This window comes from Polyodon spathula, chromosome 16 (genome assembly GCF_017654505.1).
Source record: "Polyodon spathula isolate WHYD16114869_AA chromosome 16, ASM1765450v1, whole genome shotgun sequence".
Lineage (NCBI taxonomy): Eukaryota > Metazoa > Chordata > Actinopteri > Acipenseriformes > Polyodontidae > Polyodon > Polyodon spathula.
In genome coordinates, this window is record NC_054549.1 from 1,285,704 (window position 1) to 1,309,547 (window position 23,844).

The following is a 23,844-nucleotide window of genomic DNA, read 5'->3' on the forward strand; positions in this document are numbered from 1 at the left end:
GAAGCTAGTCATATGTTTCAGTATGAACTAGGTTGTGAATCATATTGGTGAAACTTGTTACTTGATTGATTGATGAATGTTTGGATATACTGTTACTTGATTGATTGCTCCGTTGCTCACAGTTATAGTAAATAGCGTTAGAATGTGTTTTGTTGAAAAATAAAATAAAAAAAACAACGTTTTTGACTGATTTAAATGTTGCTGCTGATGTATTTACTTCTGTATTGTTTTTTTTGTGTGTGTGTGTGTGTGTGTGGGGGGGGGGGGGTAAGCATCTTTTTTTTTTGTTGTAATCTTTTTGGGAAGGAAATTGTGTGTGTGGGGGGGGGGGGGGGGGGGGTCTAAAAAGTGGTCTGTCTCAACGAGAAAAAGGGAAGGGCTCGTCCGGGATGGATTTGAAAACAAAGGGCTCTCGCACCCTAAGCGATAATCATACCTCCTAGACATACAACCAACGAGCCATATATACATTTGCATTTAAAATCTTGATGCTCTCAGCAAAATCCCATGTACATCTCATACATTTTGTTATGTGGTAACACGGTATGTGGTAAATTTCACCTTAATATATTATTATTATTTCAGGAATCTGTGACTTACTGACGTACTGACGTACTGACCTCGTGGCTTACTTAGCATACTGTAGTGCTCCAGGTCAGAAGGCTGCGTGTTCAAATCACGTCGAGGTCAAAATCTTGCATCTCAGCATTCCAGTAAATAGAGCTCCTTTTCCCGCAAACGAATGCGCGGGTTCAGAAGGTGGGGGGCTGTCCAACATAACACCTTATAGGGTGGTAATGCAAGTGCAAGTATATTTTGAAGATGAGCATGCTATAATGTACCGATCTACCAACTACAGCCAATTTACACAAGACTGGTCTTAATACACCACTGATGTATCATCAAGGAAGTGCAGCAAAACTATTGATTAATTTAATCTTTTTGTAATTGTAATTTATTTTAATTTTATTTAGTTGTGACCGTTATATCATCTTGACTAGCAGGGTAACAAAACGACCACTGTTTCATTCAGCCGTACATTGTTTAATGAGCACACAGCTATTCAAATCCACACTGCTCTGTGCATGAAACAAACTCAGAAGAGTCTCTTCCAATACCACTACAAACCAGTGAAGGAAGAGAAGCCAGTCTGACAGGCAGCCAGGGAGCTGCAGTAGAGGCTGGTAAAGCAGCGGCTGCATTGAATTTACTTTATAAAGGTTTGCACAGGGAAGACGTCAAAGTCCTCTCGCTATGTACACGCATTAGTATAAATCAAACAGAAGTGCAAGAGGACTGGGGCGGGGCTTTCAGACCAACAAACCCCTTCTCAAGACAACATGCACCCAAAGAAAGAAGGGAGATCATCTCCAGGTCTCTGTGGCAGTGACATATGGGTGTGACCGGGTAGTATCAGGCAAGGCTCGTTTAATTTTACAAATTGACAAAGAAAGGCGCAAGAGCCAAAACAAAAGGTTCAAAGTTTAATTTTAAATTTAGAATGTGTGATCGAGTGATTAAAGTAACTGGGTTGTAACCACAAAGTCCCCGGGTTCAAATCCCAGCTCAGTCTCTGACTCACTGTGTGACCACTGAGCAAGTCACTGAACCTCCTTGTGCTCCGTCTTTCAGGTGAGATGCTGTTGTAAGTGACTCTGCAGCTGATGCATAGTTCACACACCCTAGTTTTGTATCTTGTAAAGCGCTTTGTGATGGTGGTCCACTATGAAAGGCGCTATATAAAAAAAAAAAGATGATTATTATAATTCAGACTGGGCAAAGGCACTTCACTGAATTGGTTTCCCCACAAATGGAATACATCCACTCTTCAAATTCCACCACCAAACAAACACAAGATTGATTGATTGATTTATTATTGCACTTATGTAGCAACTTTTTTTGCAAAATTATCGCAAAGCATCCCTGAAAAACGAAGGCAGAGCATAGATAAAAAGAAAAGAAAAACGGCGACACGTCAGCAACCCGTGGGGGGAGAGTAGAGGGAGAGGGAGAGGGACGGGGAGGGGGTGTTTTCGTATGACGCTTAATCCCTGTTTCACACCCACCGGAGTTTATTTTTATTGTTTATTTATTTTACTTACTGCGTTATAATGAAAAACAACCGCATTTTACAAATGCAATGTGCTTTCAGTGTATTAAACCGAACGTTGTTTAAACAAAAGTCAAATCAGGGGTCAAAAAACAAACTAAAGATCTGCCGGAAATATTATTATTTTTGTATTTTAAACAATGGCAATTCCCGTGTATCTATTCGTGGCATGCTGTTTTCATTCTGATCAGGAGACTCTCTCAGCCTGTATGTCTTGCAAACGGACGCAGCCGCGTAGTTCCCAGCTACTGTGCAAGTGGAGTCCACACGCGTTTGTTTGTTTGATAGTTTTTTGTATCATAGGGATGCAGTACAGTATACTGTAGTTGTGCAAACATTTTAATATTCTGTATATTTGTCATTTTTTGTTACGCATTTCACGCATCAATATTAGCTTGAACAATTAGGTCCTTGGCTTTATGGTGTGTATTGAATGGGTGTAATGGAAATGTTGCAGATGTGTTTTCGTGCTGTTTTGGTGTTTTGGACTGCACTGAAGTTTGGATCCACAAACTGGATAACACAGGTATACATCACAAAAAGAAAAGTGGGGAATATGTACTCTCATAGGCTAAGGTCCAAATTCTGTATAAAACGTATAGGCGTAATAATATAGCCTATATGTCTCCATATAATTCTATAGACATTCTTGAGAAGTATTCTATAGGTAACCTATAGGGTATTTTCATAAGGGCACATGGGATTAATGTATTGTATCTGTATTTATTTTAAAAAGACACCTAGGACAGTACATCTGATTTGCAACCTAGTTAATACGTTGTTTTATAGACTTTGTCCGCTGTTTCTTATGAAACTCAGTTGGTCTGTCCATATTTTGATAGTGAAATGCACACAAAATGACGATTTTGTATATATTTAAATATTGCCCGAAGGTGCCTCCCCCTTTCATTTTCAGCACCCCCGGTTTGAAATTCGTTCCCGCGTCTCTGCTATCCCATGTACGTTTTTCTCAGCATTGCATTCTTCATTCTGAACATTGTGTTGGACGTTCAGAAAAGCAAACGGCTGAGACAGCCCTGCATAGAACTACGAGGATAAAGCGCAGCTGATCCTCTATAAGGATAAAGCATTGCTGGTTTTCCATGGAGCGTTGGTGGTATAGTGGTGAGCATAGCTGCCTTCCAAGCAGTTGACCCGGGTTCGATTCCCGGCCAACGCATCTCTTTTATTGTCTATTTTGTTTCATGTGTAACGCTGTATAGCTGCGTAATCCCTATAAACCAGTGTGGGTGCGTATACTGTAGTGCTGGTCAATCTCACCTTAGTATATTATTATTACAGGAATTTGGGACAGGATTCTCGCGCTGTTTTGGTGTTTTGGACTGCACTGAAGTTTGGATCCACAAACTGGATAACACAGGTATACATCACAAAAAGAAAAGCGGGGAAAAATGTACTCTAATAGCCTAAGGTCCCAATTTTCTATAAAACGTATATATGTAATACTATAGCCTATAGGTCTCCTATAAAATTATATAAACGTTCTTGAGAGGTATTCTATAGGTAACCTATAGGTTATTTTCATAATGGCACATGCGTTGTATTAAATACTCACAGTTATAGTAAATAGCGTTAGAATGTGTTTTGTTGAAAAATAAAATAAAAAAAACAACGTTTTTGACTGATTTAAATGTTGCTGCTGATGTATTTACTTCTGTATTGTTTTTTTTGGTGTGGGTGGGTGGGGGTGTAAGCATCTTTTTTCCTTTTGTGGTGTGTGTGTGTGTGTGTGTGTGTGTGTGTGTGTGTGTGGGGGGGGGGGGGGGGCGGGGGGGGGGAGCAAGGGTCTAAAAAAGTGGTTACTATCTATCAAGGATTTTTCTCAAGGGCTCGTCCGGGATTTGAACCCGGGACCTCTCGCACCCTAAGCGAGAATCATACCCCTAGACCAACGAGCCATATACACATATACATTTAAAATCTTGATGCTCTCAGCAAAATCCCATTGTATTAAATACAGTTATAGTAAATAGCGTGTTTTGTTGAAAAATAAAATAAAAAAAACAACGTTTTTGACTGATTTAAATGTTGCTGCTGATGTATTTACTTCTGTATTGTTTTTTTGTGTGTGTGTGTGTGTGTGTGGGGGGGGGGGGGGGGTAAGCATCTTCTTTTTTTTAATTTAATTAATCTTTTTGTAATTGTAATTTATTTTAATTTTATTTAGTTGTGACCGTTATATCATCGTGACTAGCAGGGTAACAAAACGACCACTGTTTCATTCAGCCGTACATTGTTTAATGAGCACACAGCTATTCAAATCCACACTGCTCTGGGCATGAAAAAAACTCAGAATAGGCTCTTCCAATTCCACTACAAAACAAAGTTTTTGACTGATTGTCATTCTCTTTTCATGGAACCAGGGTTATGGTAACTTTTTATGCAGAATTATCGCAAAGCATCCCTGACAAACGAAGGTAGAACATTCCATAATTTCAAGACGACATGCACCCAATGAAAGAAGGGAGATCATCTCCAGGTCTCTGTGGCAGTGACATATGGGTGTGACCGGGTAGTATCAGGAAAGGCTCGTTTTATTTTACTAATTGACAAAGAAAGGCGCAAGAACCAAAACAAAAGGTTCAAAGTTTAATTTTAAATTTAGAATGTGTGATCGAGTGATTAAAGAAACTGGGTTGTAACCACAAAGTCCCCGGGTTCAAATCCCAGCTCAGTCTCTGACTCACTGTGTGACACTGAGCAAGTCACTGAACCTCCTTGTGCTCCGTCTTTCAGGTGAGATGTTGTTGTTGTAAGTGACTCTGCAGCTGATGCATAGTTCACACACCCTAGTCTTGTATCTTGTAAAGCGCTTTGTGATGGTGGTCCACTATGAAAGGCGCTATATAAAAAAAAAAAGATGATTATTATAATTCAGACTGGGCAAAGGCACTTCACTGAATTGATTTCCCCACAAATGGAATATATCCACTCTTCAAATTCCACCACCAAACACAGGATTGATTGATTTATTTATTATTGCACTTATGTAGCAACTTTTTTTGCAAAATTATCGCAAAGCATCCCTGAAAAACGAAGGCAGAGCATAGAAAAAAAGAAAAAAAGTCCTACCTCCTCCCATGCTGCTTTTGTTGACCCATAGGAATAAACAACAGCCCCGCATCCTGTGATCTCAGAGTGTGGTTTGGAAGATACTGGGTCAGTAACTCGTGCAAATAACTAGGTGCTAATCTAGTCAGGGACTTGTAAATTAACAGCAAATGCTAAGTTGAAAACTGTCAACACGTGTATTTGTTTAAATAGTGCATAAATACATAATGAAAAGATGGGCTCGTCCGGGATTTGAACCCGGGACCTCTCGCACCCAAAGCGAGAATCATACCCCTAGACCAACGAGCCAGCTAGCCATTAGTCCTTATTATGTACTTGAAATACAAGAAAAACGGCGACACGTCAGCAACCCGTGGGGGGAGAGGTAGAGAGGAGAGGGAGAGGGAGAGGGAGAGGGAGAGGGAGAGGGAGAGGGGGGAGGGGGTGTTTTCGTATGACGCTTAATCCCTGTTTCACACCCACCGGAGTGTTTTTGTTGTTTATTTATTTTACTTACTGCGTTATAATGAAAAACAACCGCATTTTACAAATGCAATGTGCTTTCAGTGTATTAAACCGAACGTTGTTTAAACAAAAGTCAAATCAGGGGTCAAAAAACAAACTAAAGATCTGCCGGAAATATTATTATTTTTGTATTTTAAACAATGGCAATTCCCGTGTATCTATTCGTGGCATGCTGTTTTCATTTCGATGAGGAGACTCAGCCTGTATGTCTTGCAAACGGACGCAGCCGCGTAGTTCCCAGCTACTGTGCAAGTGGAGTCCACACGCGTTTGTTTGTTTGATAGTTTTTTGTATCATAGGGATGCAGTACAGTATACTGTAGTTGTGCAAACATTTTAATATTCTGTATATTTGTCATTTTTTGTAACGCATTTCACGCATCAATATTAGCTTGAACAATTACAATGGTTCTCACAGCTGATACCGTCCTTGGCTTTATGGTGTGTATTGAATGTGTGTAATGGAAATGTTGCAGATGCTAAAAAGTGGTCTGTCTCAACGAGGGAAAAAAGGGAAGAGATCAAAATACATCAATCAATACATCTTGTTATGTAGCGGTTTGTTATACAACACCCCGCACGGTATTATGGTAATATTCACATAAAATTTCACCATAATATATTATTATTGTTATTATTATTAACCTCGTGGCGCAACGTTAGCGCGTCTGACTCCAGGTCAGAAGGCTGCGTGTTCAAATCACGTTGAGGTCAAAATGTTGCATCTCAGCATTCCAGTAAATAGAGCTCCTTTTCCCACAAACGAATGCGCGGGTTCAGAAGGTGAGGGGCTGTCCAACATAACACCTTATAGGGTGGCAATGCAAGTGCAAGAATATTTTGAAAGTAAGCATGCTATAATGTACCGATTACAGCCAATTTACACGCCATCAATTATAACCATAGACTTTAATAAAGAACAAATACACACAACATAATAATAATAATACATTCTCATGAACTTGTATCAAATACATATTCCCATGCTTTCACTATGCTTTATTACACTTTGATATGTTTTACTATTGGTGAAATATCATATAAGCCAGTATAGAAAAATACTATTGTTCAAAATATTAGCAACAAGATGGGTTTCAAACCTGGTTGCTTAAAAATAGTAACATTAATAAATATGTAGCCAGCTGTGAATTTCGCGCATATTTCAATGTGGTCAAACAAGGTATGTCAGTAATCACATGACTGGATCAAGTCAATACACAACAGTGTTTAAATTACAGTTTTCTGTGTCTGAGTCTTCCTTCTGCCTGTAACCAGCCTTGCCAGTGACACTACCGTTCACACATGCATGTGCAATGGTCTCTGTGGCAGTGACGCTACCCGTTCACACATGCATGTGCAAAGGTCTCTGTGGCAGTGACGCTACCGGGTCACACATGCATGTGCAAAGGTCTCTGTGGCAGTGACGCTACCCGTTCACACATGCATGTGCAAAGGTCTCTGTGGCAGTGACGCTACCCGGTCACACATGCATGTGCAAAGGTCTCTGTGGCAGTGACGCTACCCGGTCACACATGCATGTGCAAAGGTCTCTGTGGCAGTGACGCTACCCGGTCACACATGCATGTGCAAAGGTCTCTGTGGCAGTGACATGTGGGTGTGACCGGGTAGTATCATTGGCAAGGCTATTTTTATTTTACAAATTGACAAAGAAAGGCACAAGAGCAAAAACAAATGATCCACACAAAATAAAGTCCCTTTGGAAGTTGACACTCCAGCTTCCAGCTACTTCTTCCTAGCACACATTGATTTTGTGTGTTTTTCTCTTGTGAATGCAAGCAGCATTCGAAGCAGCACATTGGCCTTGTCGAAGATGAGCCACTCCGAGTCTGTCCGTTCTCATCAATTCTCCTCTTTCCATTGAACTTGCGAACCGTTTTATTTTTTCTCCGGTTTTAGATAATTGGTCTTCGTCCATCTGTTTTCTTTGAGGGGCTTTTTGATACCTTAAAAATGTCTCCACATGATGTGTGATGTTCAGTGTTGCCAACTTTCAGCGCTTAAAACTCCACCAGTTATCGGGGCAGAAACAGACAGTCGGTGCTTTCGCTGATTGTTTCGTAGTTTCCAATGACTTGACCAATTGATTTGTGTGTTCATGCAGCAAGAAAATCGGTCCATTCCCTCTAGGAAATAGCTGCTCAGCAAAATCACAAGCCTGCAGACCATTCTGTTAACGGTTCTAAAGCAAGTAGATCACAATGTTCCACATGTAAAAAAAAAAAATCTGGATTTCATAGAATGTGATTAGCTGAAGGGATCCCTGAAGGTGTGTGTATCCATGCTGTTGACAGCTCTGTGTGTGAAAGAGACAAAGTAAGTTATGTGTTGGTGACACATATAACAGTTCCACCACTCACTGGTTTCTCATTGACATGACTGAATCTCACACCGATTTTACAAACATACACCTTAAACGGTTTACTAGATAGCTCAAGTCACAAGTTTAAAAAAACAAAACAAAAAAAAAAAAAAACAAATTTTCAAACACACAGTACTAATCTACGCCTTGGAACCTAATCCGGGATCCGGAAGTTAAGGCCATAGACCCCGCCTACCCGCATCGTAGCCATATTGAAAACTGAACAGGAAGGAATATGGAGGTTTGATGCGCTTCTATCATAGTCCTGTGAAATTATCGGATATTTCTAGTAAAGTCCCACAATACAGAAGGAGAATTAACCAGCGGACTTTAAAACTGCCAGAGCAGCCTTTTCTTGCGGAGTTTCTAAAGCGGTAATTGTGTTTCTCGTGTCCTGTGTGAGTGCGTTGCTCCTGCAATGGGAATGTTGTTAATATAACCAGCTGCGGTTGGCCTGCTGCCGGTTTACTTCAGGCAGTTATATAGTTTGTATTTATAAACCCACAAACACAAAGCCCGCTTTATCGTGTATGTTGTTGCATGCAACAGCGTAGTGTTTCTAAGGGAACGCATTTCCTGTTTTGGTTGTTTACGGTCTGGGTCAGCTAGCCATGCTCTGGATTGTGAGGAGGTTACCTGATTGATTGCAGCATGAAGGAGAAGGGATTAGCTTTGTGTAACTGCTTCAGGAAAACGTATCGACTCGTTTCGTGCAGTATTGAAAGTGAAATAAGAAAACGTCACTGTAGGTGGAATATAAAGCAGGGGAATGAACCTTTCGGTTTTCATTTTCCAAATCTCTTCCTTTTTAAAATGTTGATTCGTAGTTGTTAAGCTGTTTCTGCATTCTGATAAATGGAAAAGTATTCATTAAAAACTGGGTTTAAGATTGTTTTTTTTCAGCGCTACAAGTCAAAGGTGGACTTGCTAGCAGTGTGCCGGGTATTTCATACAATCGGGACTACTTTGTTAAATGAGTGAACATAAGAGGGCAGCGGTAAAGTAGGCGACTGCAAGAAAGACATGGAATTGGATCAGGGATGAGCAGTTCAAGTAATCCCGTCACCTCTGTTTTGAAATAAAAAATAATGCGAAACAGAATCGGGCTCAGTCAAGAAGATAAAAACTAGTGACTGTTTTGTAACTTGCAGCTTTTTCTGAGTTTAATTCGGAAGCAGAATGGGCTCAAAATAAGTTTAAAGGGACGTCACATGATCAAAAATAAAACCCGAAAACTTCAAGCCCTGCATATAAGATAAGATACATAGTATGTTAAACCAGTTCGTGCATGGCGTGTTTAACTCTTAACACCTTGTACCATTCGACAGACATTTTGATGACACGTTTTGTTTAATTCTAGCAAGTATTTGGATTGGAAAGGAGGCAAGGACCAGTACTTATGGTGATATACATTGTGTGCCATTAAATGAATGTGTGATAGATTTGTGTGAGTATTTGAGGTATACTGCAATAATAAACCCACTATTAAGAAATACATTCATAAATGCTTTCTAACATCTGTGTATAAATGACAAAATAACCATAATAATACTGCACAGCATTTAACAACTCTTCAGAATATACTCCATTATAGCCCAGCTCTTAATTTAAGAATTTTATTTATAGTATGAATTTTATCTTAAATTCTATTTAATTTGACTTTTTGTTCTGTTAGTATTTATGTTAGACATATGCTGTACTCTGGAACAACTTCATGTGATAACCAACTATGTGTAGCAAATAAGTGGATAGTAGAAGGCATTGTAATTGAACAGCTCTGTGGTCCTGCGCACCATTCAGAATTAAAGAGATGAGATGGAAGTGAGGCTTAAGTACCTGCACATGGAGGGACACACATTGAACCGGATAGGTTTATTAAAGCGTGTTTTGGCTATATTATTATTATCTTGCTACAAAATTAAGTTGGGTTCAGTTCTGCAACAGGTACAGTAACACATCTACATCAATTCTGAAAATCAGCCTTGATTGTGGGAATCGTACAAAAGAAAACTGTGGCAGTAGTTTTAAACACCTGCCCCCACCAATCAGAGACCATTTGAGATTCTGAGTTAATATCTGCAGTTCAACACTATGCTAGGCTAAATGTGTTGTGATATTGATTTCTGACCAAATGGGGCTGCCGCTGTTTTTGGGCTATTGAGACGTGAGTTATTGTTTTTAATAATCGTTGATTTTGTCTGTTCATTTCCACTACCGTTGTGAACAAGTTCCATTTCACTCATTAAAAAAAGCACTTCAACATTTTGTTAACCACATACTGATCTGTTTCACACATCCACTTTCCTTCATTATTCCAGGGATGGAAATAAGTCTTCCTGTGCATAGCAGTTTGATCCATTCCTGTTTTTACTGAGAGTTTAATAAGGTACACCTGAGCTTGTTACCTATACACTGTGGCTATTCAAGCTTGTAGTAAAGCCTGGAATGGGTGACACTGCTATGCAATAGGCATCTTACTTCCTTCCCTGTGATTCCACAGATGCCAATCCTCTTTCATTAGACCCCCGGGGATGCTTTGTGTTTCTTTACAGAACAGTGGGAGTAAAGATGATTGTTCGATGCTGTAAAGAGCTTGATTATCTGAGCCTTGTTGAAGATAAAAGCAAATGTCGAATGCCAAGTCCCTTCTTTAAGACCCCCTGAATGGATCCTTCATATGGTTGTATGGAAGTTTTAAAGTGAAAGTATTAACATGTGCAGTGTTGTTGTTCTAGATGAGCAACAACAGTAACAAGAGAGCTCCCACAACAGCAACACAGCGATTAAAGCAGGACTACCTTCGAATAAAGAAAGACCCTGTGCCTTACATCTGTGCAGAGCCCCTCCCTTCCAATATTCTAGAATGGTAAGGACTGGTTTGTTGTTTTATAACTTTTTCAAAGTTAATACACCAATATTGTCATTCAATAACTTTTTCCAGCCATGTTAAGACAGTCATATGGATAGGCTCTACATATTTACCATAAAAACCGTTGTATAAGTTGATTTTCTAGGCATTTTTGCAGGGCCCTTAAAAGGGGGGAGTGACTATTGCCCGTTGTCTAGTGTTAAACTACCGTATCAGTGCCACAGTGGGGTTACTACAGCCACATTATTGTGGCTCACACAAACTTAACTGTCAACAACCCAATTTATTTGTTCAGGATCTACGGCATTCAGGTCATGTTGCTAGGTAGAAACACAAAACCACTGTTCTAATTAAAAATTAAAATTTGTTACTCTCAATACCCTTAGTCATTTTGAACGTTAAACACAAGCTTTCAGACTCTTGACTGACCTCTTGAAAATGTCGCAGCTATACTACACTTTTAACACAATAGCTGTCAGTCTCTGAATATCTTTGATCCCACCCTCCCGAGCCATTGATTTGTCAACATTCAGACTGAACCCGCCCCTGGGAACCATAGCAAACTGCTCTTGGTTGAAAGCCGAGTAGTGAACTTCAAGTCGTCCGTTTGTTGTAACTGCAATGCTATAGTAATTCAGGTGGCTTTGAGACTGGATAAAGTAGGACAGTCAGACAAAAAACGAAAATACTGCTCATCAGGTTTGAAATTGCGCATTATTGAATTTGCTGAAATACATGTTAATCACAAAGCTGAAAACACAGTACGTGACTGGAGACGAAACAAAGATGAACTTAAAATGGTGAAAGAAAAATGAGCTGATAGGAGGAAAGTGTTTCTGGCCCGATGTAGAAAACATTTAGTTTGAATGGAGTACTCTGACATTAATACATACTGTAACTTGTTCTGCACGTCAGTGCAGTGCAGTGGTACGTTTGTCAGAGGTCGCACTAGCTTTTCTGTTCATGCGTTCCTGAAATGCACATGCCTAAAATTTTGTGCCTCATCCATCAAATATACATTTTAACACAAAGGCTAAGAAACTCCAGGGATGTACATTTTGGTACATTTTTATGAACGTTTAAACTCTATGGCTTGTAATAGTTTTAAATCTCTGTCTGTATATAGGTACACATAAACAGACACACTTTTTTCTTTGTTATGTATACTAACAGTAGACCGTTCTCATGACAAGAAGACAGTTCTCTAAGCACTGTTTGTTGACTTCATCTATGTGTGTTTTAATATTTTTCTGCATTCCAATAACAGCAACAGCTTCGCCGTGTCTTAAGCGAAGATTCTTGAAAAACTGTACGTCTGTTGTATTTTTTTTGCCCAGCAGCTCTTTCACACACAGTACATCTTGCCATCTTCATAAGTCACGGATATTTCATCTCCCATTCAAAATTATAAGAACGTATTTTTCGATTTGAGTTTTTGTGCAACTGCTTCGGTCACTGTAGTACTCTTAGTCAGAGGAGATGGCTGAGATGCAGATGAGCAATCTTCTTCATGAGAATCCCCTGAACATGCTGACTGCTTAGCAAAAAAACATCCAGTTGACAACTGGCTTGCTGTCGGTGTATACTCTGCACTAGGTATTCATTTTTATGCTTAAAAAAATCTGTAAGTACATCCCTGTAAACTAATGTGGAAAATAATAAAAGCACAACATTAAATTAGGCGACTGTAAAAATGAAATGCGAGGTAAAAGTAGGATCGGCGATGAACAGTTCACGTAATTGGTCAACTCTGTTTGAAATAAAGTTAAAGGAACCAGAATTAGGCCTGGGCAAGATATGAAGGTAAAAATTGTTTTGCAATGAACAGCTTTTTCTGAGTTTAATTATGAAACTGAATCAGCTAAATTTGTCAGCTTCAAGCCCTATTTGTGTGTGTGTTTGCATTTACTTTTTCCAAAATACTTGTTTTAATATGGGGCATAACACATTAGTTTAAAATAAAATAGTGCATGGTGGGATACTATGGTATTAATTTCCAGTGTTCCTTGTGCTGCTAGGAACTAACTATTCTAATAGCATTAGTGTGTGTGTACGCACTACGCCTGACTAAACATGAAACGGTACTTCAGTGCGGACGCTGAAGTTTGAGCTGGATTCATTAAAACATTTTTGAGTACGGTTCTCGAGGTTGGATATGTAGTGTGGACAGGGCATTAAAACTAAATATCCTTAATAATGCTGGCAAAGCCAAATGTGAGGCTTATTGCTGCCACCTACAGGACTGGAGTGTACCTTAATCAATGCTGTTATACTGCAGCACAGGTTTTTTTTTTTTTTTTAAACAAGCAAGTATTTTACGGTCCTAGACCCCAAAAAAAAAAAAAAAAAAAAAAAAAAAAAAAAAAAAAAACTATTCTGCAATATCACAGCCTTGGTTAGGGTATAACTGCAGTGCTGTAGGTGGCAGCAATAAGCCTCATATTTGGCTTAAGCAGCACTGTATTAAAAAGGATATTTACTTTTAGACATTTCTGGTGCCAGACTAGTGTCTGTGACAATATGGCGAAGCAGTTGTCAATCAAAAGTGTTTTTGCTAAGCAGTTAGCAGAGTCTGACTGTACGTGCACCATAGTCTCCACTGCACCTCCTTAGAGAACACTTTGCCTAAGGAAAAACACTTTGGGTGAAACTGGTTTTTCCCATTGTAAATGCTCCGGCTAAAAGAACAGGAATTTCGCCTAAAAGAACACCTATAGTGATTCGCTCACAGTGGATATAGTACTGTTTTGTAACCTGATATATCATCAAATTTTAAATTAATTATTTATTCAGTCTTTTAAAAAACGACTTCTTATTGTGAGTGTGTGTTGTGGCGCATGGATTAGTTTTATTTAATATTAAATAAATATTTGTTTTCTATTTTGATTTGTTACAAAATGGCATGTAAACAAAACAGTGAAATGCGCCACTGTTTCGCTTGCTACAAAAAGTTGGAAATTGTTTGAGGTCTTGAAAAAAACCTGAAATCAGACACAGGTCGCGAGCACTTTGATGTTTCCCATTCTGGTGGGTTGCGTCACCATTCTGTTAAATAATGTACATGTCTTGTATATTGCTGCTGCATTTGTTCAACGTGTGTAGGGATGGTGTCAATTTAGTTTGACAATTTATTAGTGTTTATTACCATACACTGTTGTTATTAGTGTTTATTACCATTCAGTTCAGGTCGTGTTGATGAATGTGCATCATGACAAGTAATATTTATTTACCGATTCATATTTCTTTATCAGTGTTGGGCATGTAGGAAAAATAAATTGTAATAAATTGTAAAAAAAGAAAAAAAATATTTTAATGGTGTTTTCCTAAAATTGATGTCTCAAAAAGGGGTGAGCAACTTTTACGCCACTGTGACCTATAAAGTGATTCTTACGATAATCTAAAGTCTGAAAATTGTATTTTTTTTTTTTATCCCACTGTTAATTTCCTGAGTTTTACTATTTCTATACCGTACAACTTTTCATCTTTTTGGAGCTTCTTAAAACGGCTTTGTATTTTAATGTTATGTCCTTTTACTGTAGAAACAGGGATGCTAGTTTCTGTCCCTAAACGTTTAGACTTTTAAGAATAAACATGCTTGGAGCTTAAATGATTAAATGCTGTTGCTTTACTCCGATATATTGCAATATTAATGTGTACACGGAAATGACACCTAATCTTTCTTTAGCTAACTGTACAGTTTAAACACTGCAGCTGTGTTTTGCCATACAGATCTTGGTCAGACTGGTTAAAGGTTTAGGAGAAATTCAGAACGTGAAGCTTGGAAAATGTTTACTCTAAACTATTAACTGTTCTAAATCTACAATTTAAGCTACAAAAACCATTGTTTCTAGTTTAGTAACAGTCCATTTGTAATTTTAGATTAAAATGCTACATTCATTGTATAGTTTCAGAAGCGGTGGAGTTGATTAGATCAACCTGTATCCTGTCGGGATAAACCACAGCTGGATTTTTTAGAGCATTTTACAGAACTGGGAAGTCACCCTGGATTCCGTCAACCATCTGAAACAACACCTGAAAAAAGGAGGTGGACTCCCTAGTACAGCCCTGTGGGATGTCCAGCAGGGTATAGGCTGATCAGATGAACGTGTTTACAGAGATACACGATATACAGTGCTCCCTATCCCCATTGCCTGTTACTGGTTGATAATAAAGGTTGAAATATGTAGGCGTTCAGTATTTCAGTATGTTGAGAACGGCAAGACAACAGATTAGATGCCATCATGAGCAAAGCAGAATGCAGTCTTTTCATTTTCATTTAAAGTAGGAGGCTAGAAATCCTGAGTAGAAGACAGGGGGTATGGGGGTCCTCCTGCAGCGTGGGTGCAGGGGGCAACTCTGCTGCATGTTGTGTAAACATTAATGCGATTTCTACAGTAAGTTATACTGTTTTTTCTTTTGTGTTTAATATTTTTTTTCAATTCTGTTAATTGTTGCTTGATTTAAAATAAATACAGATAACAGTAAATAATGTATTGGCATTTACTTGAATAACATAGCTTGGAAATAAAAGTCCAGTACATAAATAAAGTAATAGGTATATAAAATGGAAAAACATGGACATTTATCAAATGGAAATAGATAGGTAATTGCAGTATGTGTTTATGCATATGTGTTTTTAAAAAACTTACACAATTTCATAACTCTGCTATACTGTTACTGACTCGGGTATATGATTGTACAGTTCGGCAAACATCGCTTGTAAGCTCGAAACTGATTAGTCCATCGCTTTTCATGGTGTCTATGGAAACATAAGACCGGAAACGAAATGCCCTCAGAGAAGGAACTGGTTTATTTAAATGAATATGCCCTGGGAGATGAAGATTGCTGATTACAGATTATACAATTTAAATGTGGTATTTTCCATTAAACCTGACATGTCCTCATTCTGGACAACCTGTCTGTCCTGTAGCCATAACGTGACGGTGTAAACGCACTGTGTGTGCTGCTGATGTCATAAATAGGGGACACAGCTCATTTTCATACCTCTGGCAGTTGGTTAGATAAAATCCCTTGGTAACAATCTAAACCCATTACTGGCCGCTAAAATAACCAGATGAGATGGCTTCCATATTGAGGGTCTGTCAGATATTGTATTTTTTTTTTTTCTGATGTGATTTTGTTTAAGTAGCAATTTTAAAATAATGCCATTTTCTGTTTAAGGCACTATGTTGTACGAGGACCTGAGAAAACCCCATATGAAGGTAAGCTGAAATGTGGTAATAGCATGCTGTACAAACGGCATTACAGCTTTGTCTTAATAAAAAAGGTGTGGCATTGTAAATGTGGCATTACATCTGAAGGAAATCATTAAATGTTCATTTAAATAGTAAGTGTCTCGTTGTAAATCTACTAGTTCTCATGCACTACAGTGTAATCTCAATGATTAGACACATGCAGTCTACCATGAATATAAATGTTATGTTGACTGCTTTTCTTTTAAATGTTATAGGTGGCTATTATCACGGGAAACTGATTTTCCCTCGTGAATTTCCTTTTAAACCTCCTAGTATTTATATGATAACTCCTAATGGAAGATTTAAATGCAACACAAGGTAAGCCCCTGTTTGTATTGTGCTTGCTATCACAGGTCATGAAATAGCTTGACAACGCGAGTCATGTACTTAAACTGCATGAGCTAATGGAAACCACAGTGTTGCACCTTAAATCACTGGGCCACCTGACATGATAATTAAACTACAGTCACAGCACTGGTTCCTCTTATGACTTGTGGCCCTAGTGGCCATGGGGGTAAAGAGTTTCCCACTCCATTTTATATACTTCTGATTCAATTGAAATGGATTATGATATTTGTATTATAATTCATACGTTGTAGTTTTGTTGGTGCTTGTAACTAGAATGCACAAGTAAAGCACCATGCATTCTGGATCAAATATTTGTCTTTCTTTAACCCTTTGCGGTCCTATGTTGGACCAGGTCCGACATTACAATTTTCCCTTTCCAGTCCGATGTCGGACCCTGTCCCACATGTCTCTAGTTGTTTTTACTCCAGAAAAAGCGAGAAAACCTGTCAGAGTGAGACTAATAGGAGCCAAATGAAGCCGAAAAAAAGGACACACACAGAGATAACACGGACACATAACAAAAGAGGTAGCAGCTTCTGCATCCAGCGCTCAAAGAATATCAGACATTTGCAAAGCTTTTTGGGATGTTATAGCAATAAAATAATGACTTGGCTCACATTATTGAAGAGTTTGGTGATAAAATGAGTGAGGTGATTTATCAGTGTGCACATCTATAAAGAGGTATGTGAAAAATACAGCAAACAAGTGGTGGGGCTTTGCTGGAGATGCAGCACTGATGTCATTTTGCCATGCAATGCCTTTTAAACCTGTTTTACTGGGGGGGGGGGGGGGGGGTGAAAATAAATTGGACCTTACGCGCCTGACAAGCGCTGAATAAATGGACTGCAAAGGGTTAAGGATAGTGGTAGTAAACCCGTGCAACGCATCAGGGGATATGTGGTCAGTTCTGTCCTGCATAGTCAAGATCATTTACTGACATGGAAGAGAGAAATTGAACCAGTATGGTTCTCGAGGCACTCTGGAATAAAATCAAGTGCACCAGACTAGTGGTGTGATCACACTGTACTGTGGTAATAGTGTTGATTCCAGACTGTAGTTAGAGCATTGTGTGTGACTGTTTACAGCTCCTCTTGGAGAGCATTGTGTGTGACTGTGGTTACAGCTCTCCTCAGAGACCATTGTGTGTGACTGTGGTTAGCTCCTCAGAGCATTGTGTGTGACTGTAGTTATAGCTCATTGTGTGTGACTGTGGTTACAGCTCCTCGGAGAGCATTGTGTGTGACTGTACAGCTCGCCTCAGAGAGCATTGTGTGTGACTGTGGTTACAGCTCGCCTCAGAGAGCATTGTGTGTGACTGTGGTTACAGCTCCCCTCAGAGAGCATTGTGTGTGACTGTGGTTACAGCTCCCCTCAGAGAGCATTGTGTGTGACTGGTTACAGCTCCCCTCAGAGAGCATTGTGTGTGACTGGTTACAGCTCCCCTCGGAGAGCATTGTGTGTGACTGGTTACAGCTCCCCTCAGAGAGCATTGTGAGAGCATTGTGTGTGACTGGTTACAGCTCCCCTCTGAGAGCATTGTGTGTGACTGGTTACAGCTCCCCTCGGAGAGCATTGTTACTGGTTACAGCTCCCCTCTGAGAGCATTGTGTGTGACTGTGGTTACAGCTCCCCTCTGAGAGCATTGTGTGTGACTGTGGTTACAGCTCCCCTCGGAGAGCATTGTGTGTGACTGTGGTTACAGCTCCCCTCGGAGAGCATTGTGTGTGACTGTGGTTACAGCTCCTCGGAGAGCATTGTGTGTGACTGTGGTTACAGCTCCTCGGAGAGCATTGTGTGTGACTGTGGTTACAGCTCCTCGGAGAGCATTGTGTGTGACTGTGGTTACAGCTCCTCGGAGAGCATTGTGTGTGACTGTGGTTACAGCTGTCCTCAGTAATATTGGTGCAAGTTGCTCAGTCTGGTGGATTCCAAACATAAAGTACATTGCTCTGTACCAACTTCAACACTTGGAACCACACTGTTGGTGTTGCTGCAATCTTATTCACAACATTAAAACATGTTTGTATGGACACATTTTTCAAAGTTCATTGCATTTAACTGAATCTTTTCCTTTGCAGGTTGTGTCTCTCAATTACTGATTTCCACCCTGACACGTGGAATCCAGCTTGGTCTGTCTCCACTATCCTGACAGGCCTGCTTAGTTTTATGGTTGAGAAAGGCCCCACGCTGGGTAGTATTGAAACCTCAGACTTCACTGTAAGTGTGCAGCTTTTTTCTTCATCTCGTAATCACGTTGCCTCCATGTGGTTGTGCCGCAGTCTCAGATACCTGTGAATAGCTGACACTTCCTGCTGCATGCTCTCTTTATGGACAACCACACTAATTACCCACTTGCTCGTATTGTTGGAACTAAGCCACATTTCTTATATGTACACACATTTATTAATTCTTGTTTCAGGATATAGCTCTTTATATATACTGTAAATGTTAATTTCACATTAATTTCACATTAATTCCAAGCAATACCTGACTGAAATATCTTCTGTGACAGAACAGTTAAAGCACACCAATGGTTGCTAGATTAAGAACCAAAGTAAATATTGTTCCTGCCCCCCTTTTTTTTCACTGCTTTTTGTGTTTGTTTTTTTATAAAGAAAAGACAACTTGCTGCTCAGAGTTTGGCTTTTAATGCAAAGGATAAGGTTTTCTGTGATCTCTTTCCTGAGGTGGTAGAGGTAAGATACAGTGCATTGTTCCTCAAGCATTTAAAATTTGTATTTAAATTTCTTTGTTCTTGTTTTAGTTAAAGTATTTACTTGTAGCTTGCCCTCCGCACTCATTGTTCAGCGTTTTTGGTGGGTTGTTTGCTATGAATAGCCTGTAATGCATCTTTGGCAGCTTAATGTTGATCTCAAACAAGGAAAAGGCTTTTTGCCATGTGAACATCTTCCAGTCGCTTGCATACAGTTACAGATACATTAATAAACAACCTAGAGCCCTTCAAATTGACAGCGTGTTAGATTGCATTATATTTCTGTTCATGTTGTTGGGGGTATAATGGGATTTGTAAATGTTACTCTGCCTATTGTGGTACAGATGTTTTTATGAGCCAACCCCAGATTATCAGAAATCATACACAGAGCAACTGCCCCACAGCTTCCAGGAATCAAATTAAACTCCCAAAGAAGAGATGAGTGCATTCCTGGTTCCACATTTTATGATGTGAAAATGAGAGCTTTAAAGCAAGAATATCTAATGGAGTTGGACTTTTTGTGAGCTAGACAGACAGGCAAATGTTTATTTTTCTGAAGGTAACAAAACAGAAGTTTTTTTTATTTTATTTTTTTGTGCTGTATTAGCATTGGAAAAGCATTTTAGTGTAAAATTGCAAGCACAGCCGGTGGGTGGGTGAGTGGTACAATACAGGTTTGCTTCCTGGCTGTGCAAAGTGGCCAGTCTTCTCTGGGGATTCCATTGGCTGTGGTGCTCCTGTGGGTTAGGGAGGCAAAACCAGCAGGGGCAGTTTCTCCTCAACGCGCTGCAGTGAACCCTGCTGGCCAGGCGCCCAGTGAGCTCAGAAGTGGACACCTGAAGGGCTGGCCTTTGACCTCCAGAGGCCGGTAGCTCTCGGACATCTGCTCTCGAGTTCCTGGGTGTAAAACCAGGAAGCTGGCTTGGTTGTGGGATCAGAGGACGCCCATTGAACCTTCCGTTCTCCTGAGCTGTGTGGGGGGAATTGCTGCAGTGAGGGAAAAAGTGATTGGGGAGAAAATTGTGGGTAAAATAATTGGGCCAAAAAAAGTGTAAAATTACCAATTTTATAAGGCATGAAAAGTTGTATTTAAAATGTAAAAGATATCTTCATGGTTTGATATGTCCTGGCTGATGTAATACAGTTAGAATCACATATGTGGATCCCATTTATAGGTGAAACAGTTAAGCTGGAAATGATAGAATTATGATCATTTATTTTGTGAGGGGAAACTTTTCTTTGTTTTTTATTAATGTTTTGAAATATGCTGCGTGCCCCTTTCTGTTGTAACCATTTTCCCTGGTTCTCTGTAGGAAATCAAGAACAAACAACAGGCACAGGAAGAGCTGAATAACAGAGCCCAGGCCCTGCCTCTCCCGGACGTTGTCCCCGATGGTGAAGTGCACAACGGTCACAACGGACTGCCCCTTCTCAACGGCCATGCGGCTCTAGCAGGGGCAAACCAGCAAGGCCTTCAACAGGCCAACCGCAACCATGGACTTCTCGGGGGAGCCTTAGCAAACCTGTTTGTCATAGTCGGGTTTGCAGCCTTTGCCTACACAGTAAAGTATGTACTGAGAAGCATAGCACAAGAATGAGGAGACATGGGCATTCATGACCAAATCAGGGCTGTCTGCAAACAAAAATGGGCCTGTCGGCAAGGCCACTGGAAATGGAGGTAAAGCAACTAAGTGCTGCAGTGATGCAAACACAGTATTGTCTGGCTCATGGGTTTACAAAGGCCTTTCAGTTTTTGGAAATAAATGGTACTGCTAAGAATTGGGTTACAAATCGCAAATTGTTCATGCAACCCATTTTTGTAAGATGTTACTGAGTGTATGATACATTCTGTGTGGTGAAACAAGTTTAGCAAAGACATTTCAAAATAACATGGCCAGTAAATTAGAAACTCTTCATTCCATAACCAGGGAAGACTCCTTTCCTGTAAATAACATTACAAGAAAATATAATAGTTCAGTGTAGGCGAGTTGCATCGTTTGGATCCAAAGATATTTATTTCATTTGTTTAAGGTTGTACTTAATATGTACATGGCTTCAACAATTAAGGGGATTTCTACAACATAGCTAGCCCTGGACATGGTTACAGTGTTTTGTCATTTTAAATTAATCAATTCATGTTGTAATTACCTGTTGAAGCAGATTCAGTCAGTAAGTCACTGCCTATTATTTTTATCTAATCTTTTGAAACATCAAATACACTTTCATGTTTTGTCCACTTGATGTCACCGTTACCCCTCTCTAAGGACTCCAGCTGTATTGGACAGTTTGCCTTCCAAGCCTGTTCGCACACATACTTTTTTCATTTATTCAGAGGTCATTTTGTTGTGAATAATAGCCAAAAATAGAACACTACTTTATTTAGGTAAAGGTGTGTGTGTGTGTGTGTGTGTGTGTGTATATATATATATATATATATATATATATATATATATATATATATATATATATATATATATATATATATATATGAATTGTATAATCTTCATTGGTTTAAAATATTAAAATTAATATACTTTGCACCCTTCAAAGTGTTTTTATTTAAAAATCTCATTTCAGACTTAAAAAAAAAAAAAAAAAAAAAAAAAAAACCTGCTTGGCCAAAAAAACCTCGGAAAAACAAAACAAAAAACCCCAGCAAGACATGTTGTAATTCCTAGATGTTGGCAGCAATAAGCCAGGTGACATTAGCAGCTGCAGGGTTACTATCAGGGTGTCCTCTCTGGGAGGGTTTGCATCCTGGAACACCTGTACGTCTTGTGAATCTGATACAGTTCATAGTTTCAAGTGGGTAGCAGGCTTAATGGGTGACTGACAGCTAGATCTTGTTTTCTATTTTCTGTAAAGTACAAGACATTTGTAGATACTTTTAAACCCATAAGACAGCTGACACTATATTACATTGTACTGTTGTAATGTATTTTTCCAAGTACTTGAAGCCTCTTTTTAAACCCATGAGCCAAGTTGTGAAGTGAAAATAGTGACCAATTCTTGTCCGATCCATGTGGATTAGCTCAGCTAACCAGTATAGCTCTGTACTTCATAGATTTTAAAGGCGATATCTGGAGGATAAAGAAATGTATTTATGATTTTGTTTTGAGTTTTGCTCTGTTTTATTTATGATTGGTTTTAATTTGCCATGTGTTGTATATGCTGAAGATGCTATTGTATTGTAAAGTATTTTCTTTAAATGCAGGTACAGAAACACTTCTCTTACATGTTGTTTAAAAAGATGTCCGTCAAACAAAAGCAAAGGTCTTTCTCTATGACAAATCCTGCAAAGCTGGCTGGCCAGACTAACACTTTCCATTTCAGTGTACAGCAGGGCTAATACAGTATATAGAAAAGCAAACCAACACTTTCCATTTCTTATATACAGTGGGGCTAATATAGGCAAAATTCTAGGCGCTCTGATTTTTTTACCCAAAAAAAAAAAAAGTTTTACAAAATCCTGAAAATTGATTTAATAAGGCATATGGAAAACATTCCTAGAAAATGTAATATAAAGTAAAAAGTAAAAAAAATTGACTTTACAATGTTCTAGTTAACTTTCCTAACAAAGCATGGTTCTGTGCATTGTTCTAAATTTTCACAGAAAACGCATTAAAATAATCGGTATGTTATTCTAATTATTTTACTAGAATGAAAGTAACAAAGAAACACTTCTCTATTCATGGTTTAGTATTGACAGTATTCGTATGAGCCAGTCATATATAATTGCTTGTGTTGAAACCCTGTAATTCTTGGTCCTGTCTCTGTGGAGTAATGGAAACGCCAGGATGTAGGAGTGAGGCTGTTTTCAGCACTAAAACACTTTGGTCGTCCATGCTTCACAGGTTCTGTCATAAAGAACAGACTCAGTAAGTTGATTCGTGGAGTGCGTTCTCTAGGGTACTTTCTTTCGGGCGATACAGTTGACAGGAGAGTTTTTTTTTTGTTTGTTTGTTTTGTTTTAAACAAATCCAAGTACTGTAGAATATTCTAGTTGAGCAAGCAAGGTTGCAGGAGTACAAGTGATGTATAGTGAGTGTCGCTGAATCTGAAGCAATGTGCAGTACCATGTCAATCTGTGCATGCTTTGCATCGTAGAACTGACTGCTTTGTGAAGAGGATCCACCCGTAAATGAAAGGAAACCAGTTTGCAGTATTTCAAATCCCATGAATCACAATGTGTTTCACTCTTCAGATAATGGCAAGTTCCTTTTGTCATGAATATAATTCTTAATATTGAGGTGGGGCAAAAAAATAAATAAATCCGTTCACTGTATCTTGTTATAAAGCAATATTTCTTTTATGAATGGTTGGCATCTTTAATTCAGCAAAATAGTGTTTTTTTTTTTTTTTTAATTTAAGCTAATATTCTTGCATTCCCCAGTAATGACAAAAAATACAAACCACAAATTACTGCACTTTTTCAGGAAATGTTAAAATGGTAAAATGGATTCTAAATATCTCTGTTTTCTGCTTTACAATATTGAACTATAGTATATGCATTTTAGTATAACTGTGTAAATTCACTTTTTGCATATTAAAAGGATTTATCATTTAAGGTGCT

The 23,844-nt window shown here is 39.0% G+C and overlaps 1 protein-coding gene and 3 non-coding genes across 6 annotated transcripts; 2 read left to right on the forward strand and 2 right to left on the reverse strand.

Moving 5' to 3' along the window:
- The first annotated feature begins 3,218 nt into the window (after positions 1–3,218).
- Positions 3,219–3,290, forward strand: trnag-ucc. The gene has a single exon. It is a non-coding gene; the product is annotated as a tRNA-Gly (tRNA).
- A 667-nt stretch (positions 3,291–3,957) lies between these two features.
- On the reverse strand, positions 3,958–4,029 carry trnap-agg. The gene has a single exon. It is a non-coding gene; the product is annotated as a tRNA-Pro (tRNA).
- Positions 4,030–5,419: 1,390 nt separating this feature from the next.
- Positions 5,420–5,491, reverse strand: trnap-ugg. Its single transcript has one exon. It is a non-coding gene; the product is annotated as a tRNA-Pro (tRNA).
- A 2,813-nt stretch (positions 5,492–8,304) lies between these two features.
- LOC121329187 (ubiquitin-conjugating enzyme E2 J2-like) lies at positions 8,305–21,678 on the forward strand. 3 transcript variants are annotated; one of them, XM_041274619.1, is made up of 8 exons: positions 8,305–8,460; positions 9,447–9,532; positions 10,820–10,952; positions 16,137–16,177; positions 16,426–16,528; positions 18,637–18,775; positions 19,174–19,254; positions 20,585–21,678. In XM_041274619.1, exons 2-8 carry the CDS (start codon positions 9,517–9,519, stop codon positions 20,867–20,869), a joined length of 798 nt encoding a protein of 265 aa, XP_041130553.1. In that variant the 5' UTR covers positions 8,305–8,460; positions 9,447–9,516; the 3' UTR covers positions 20,870–21,678. The 3 variants fall into 3 exon arrangements, with proteins under 3 accessions (XP_041130553.1, XP_041130554.1, XP_041130555.1); XM_041274620.1 differs by having other exon boundaries at positions 9,451–9,532; XM_041274621.1 differs by lacking the exon at positions 9,447–9,532 and having other exon boundaries at positions 10,822–10,952.
- The last annotated feature ends 2,166 nt before the right edge of the window (positions 21,679–23,844 follow it).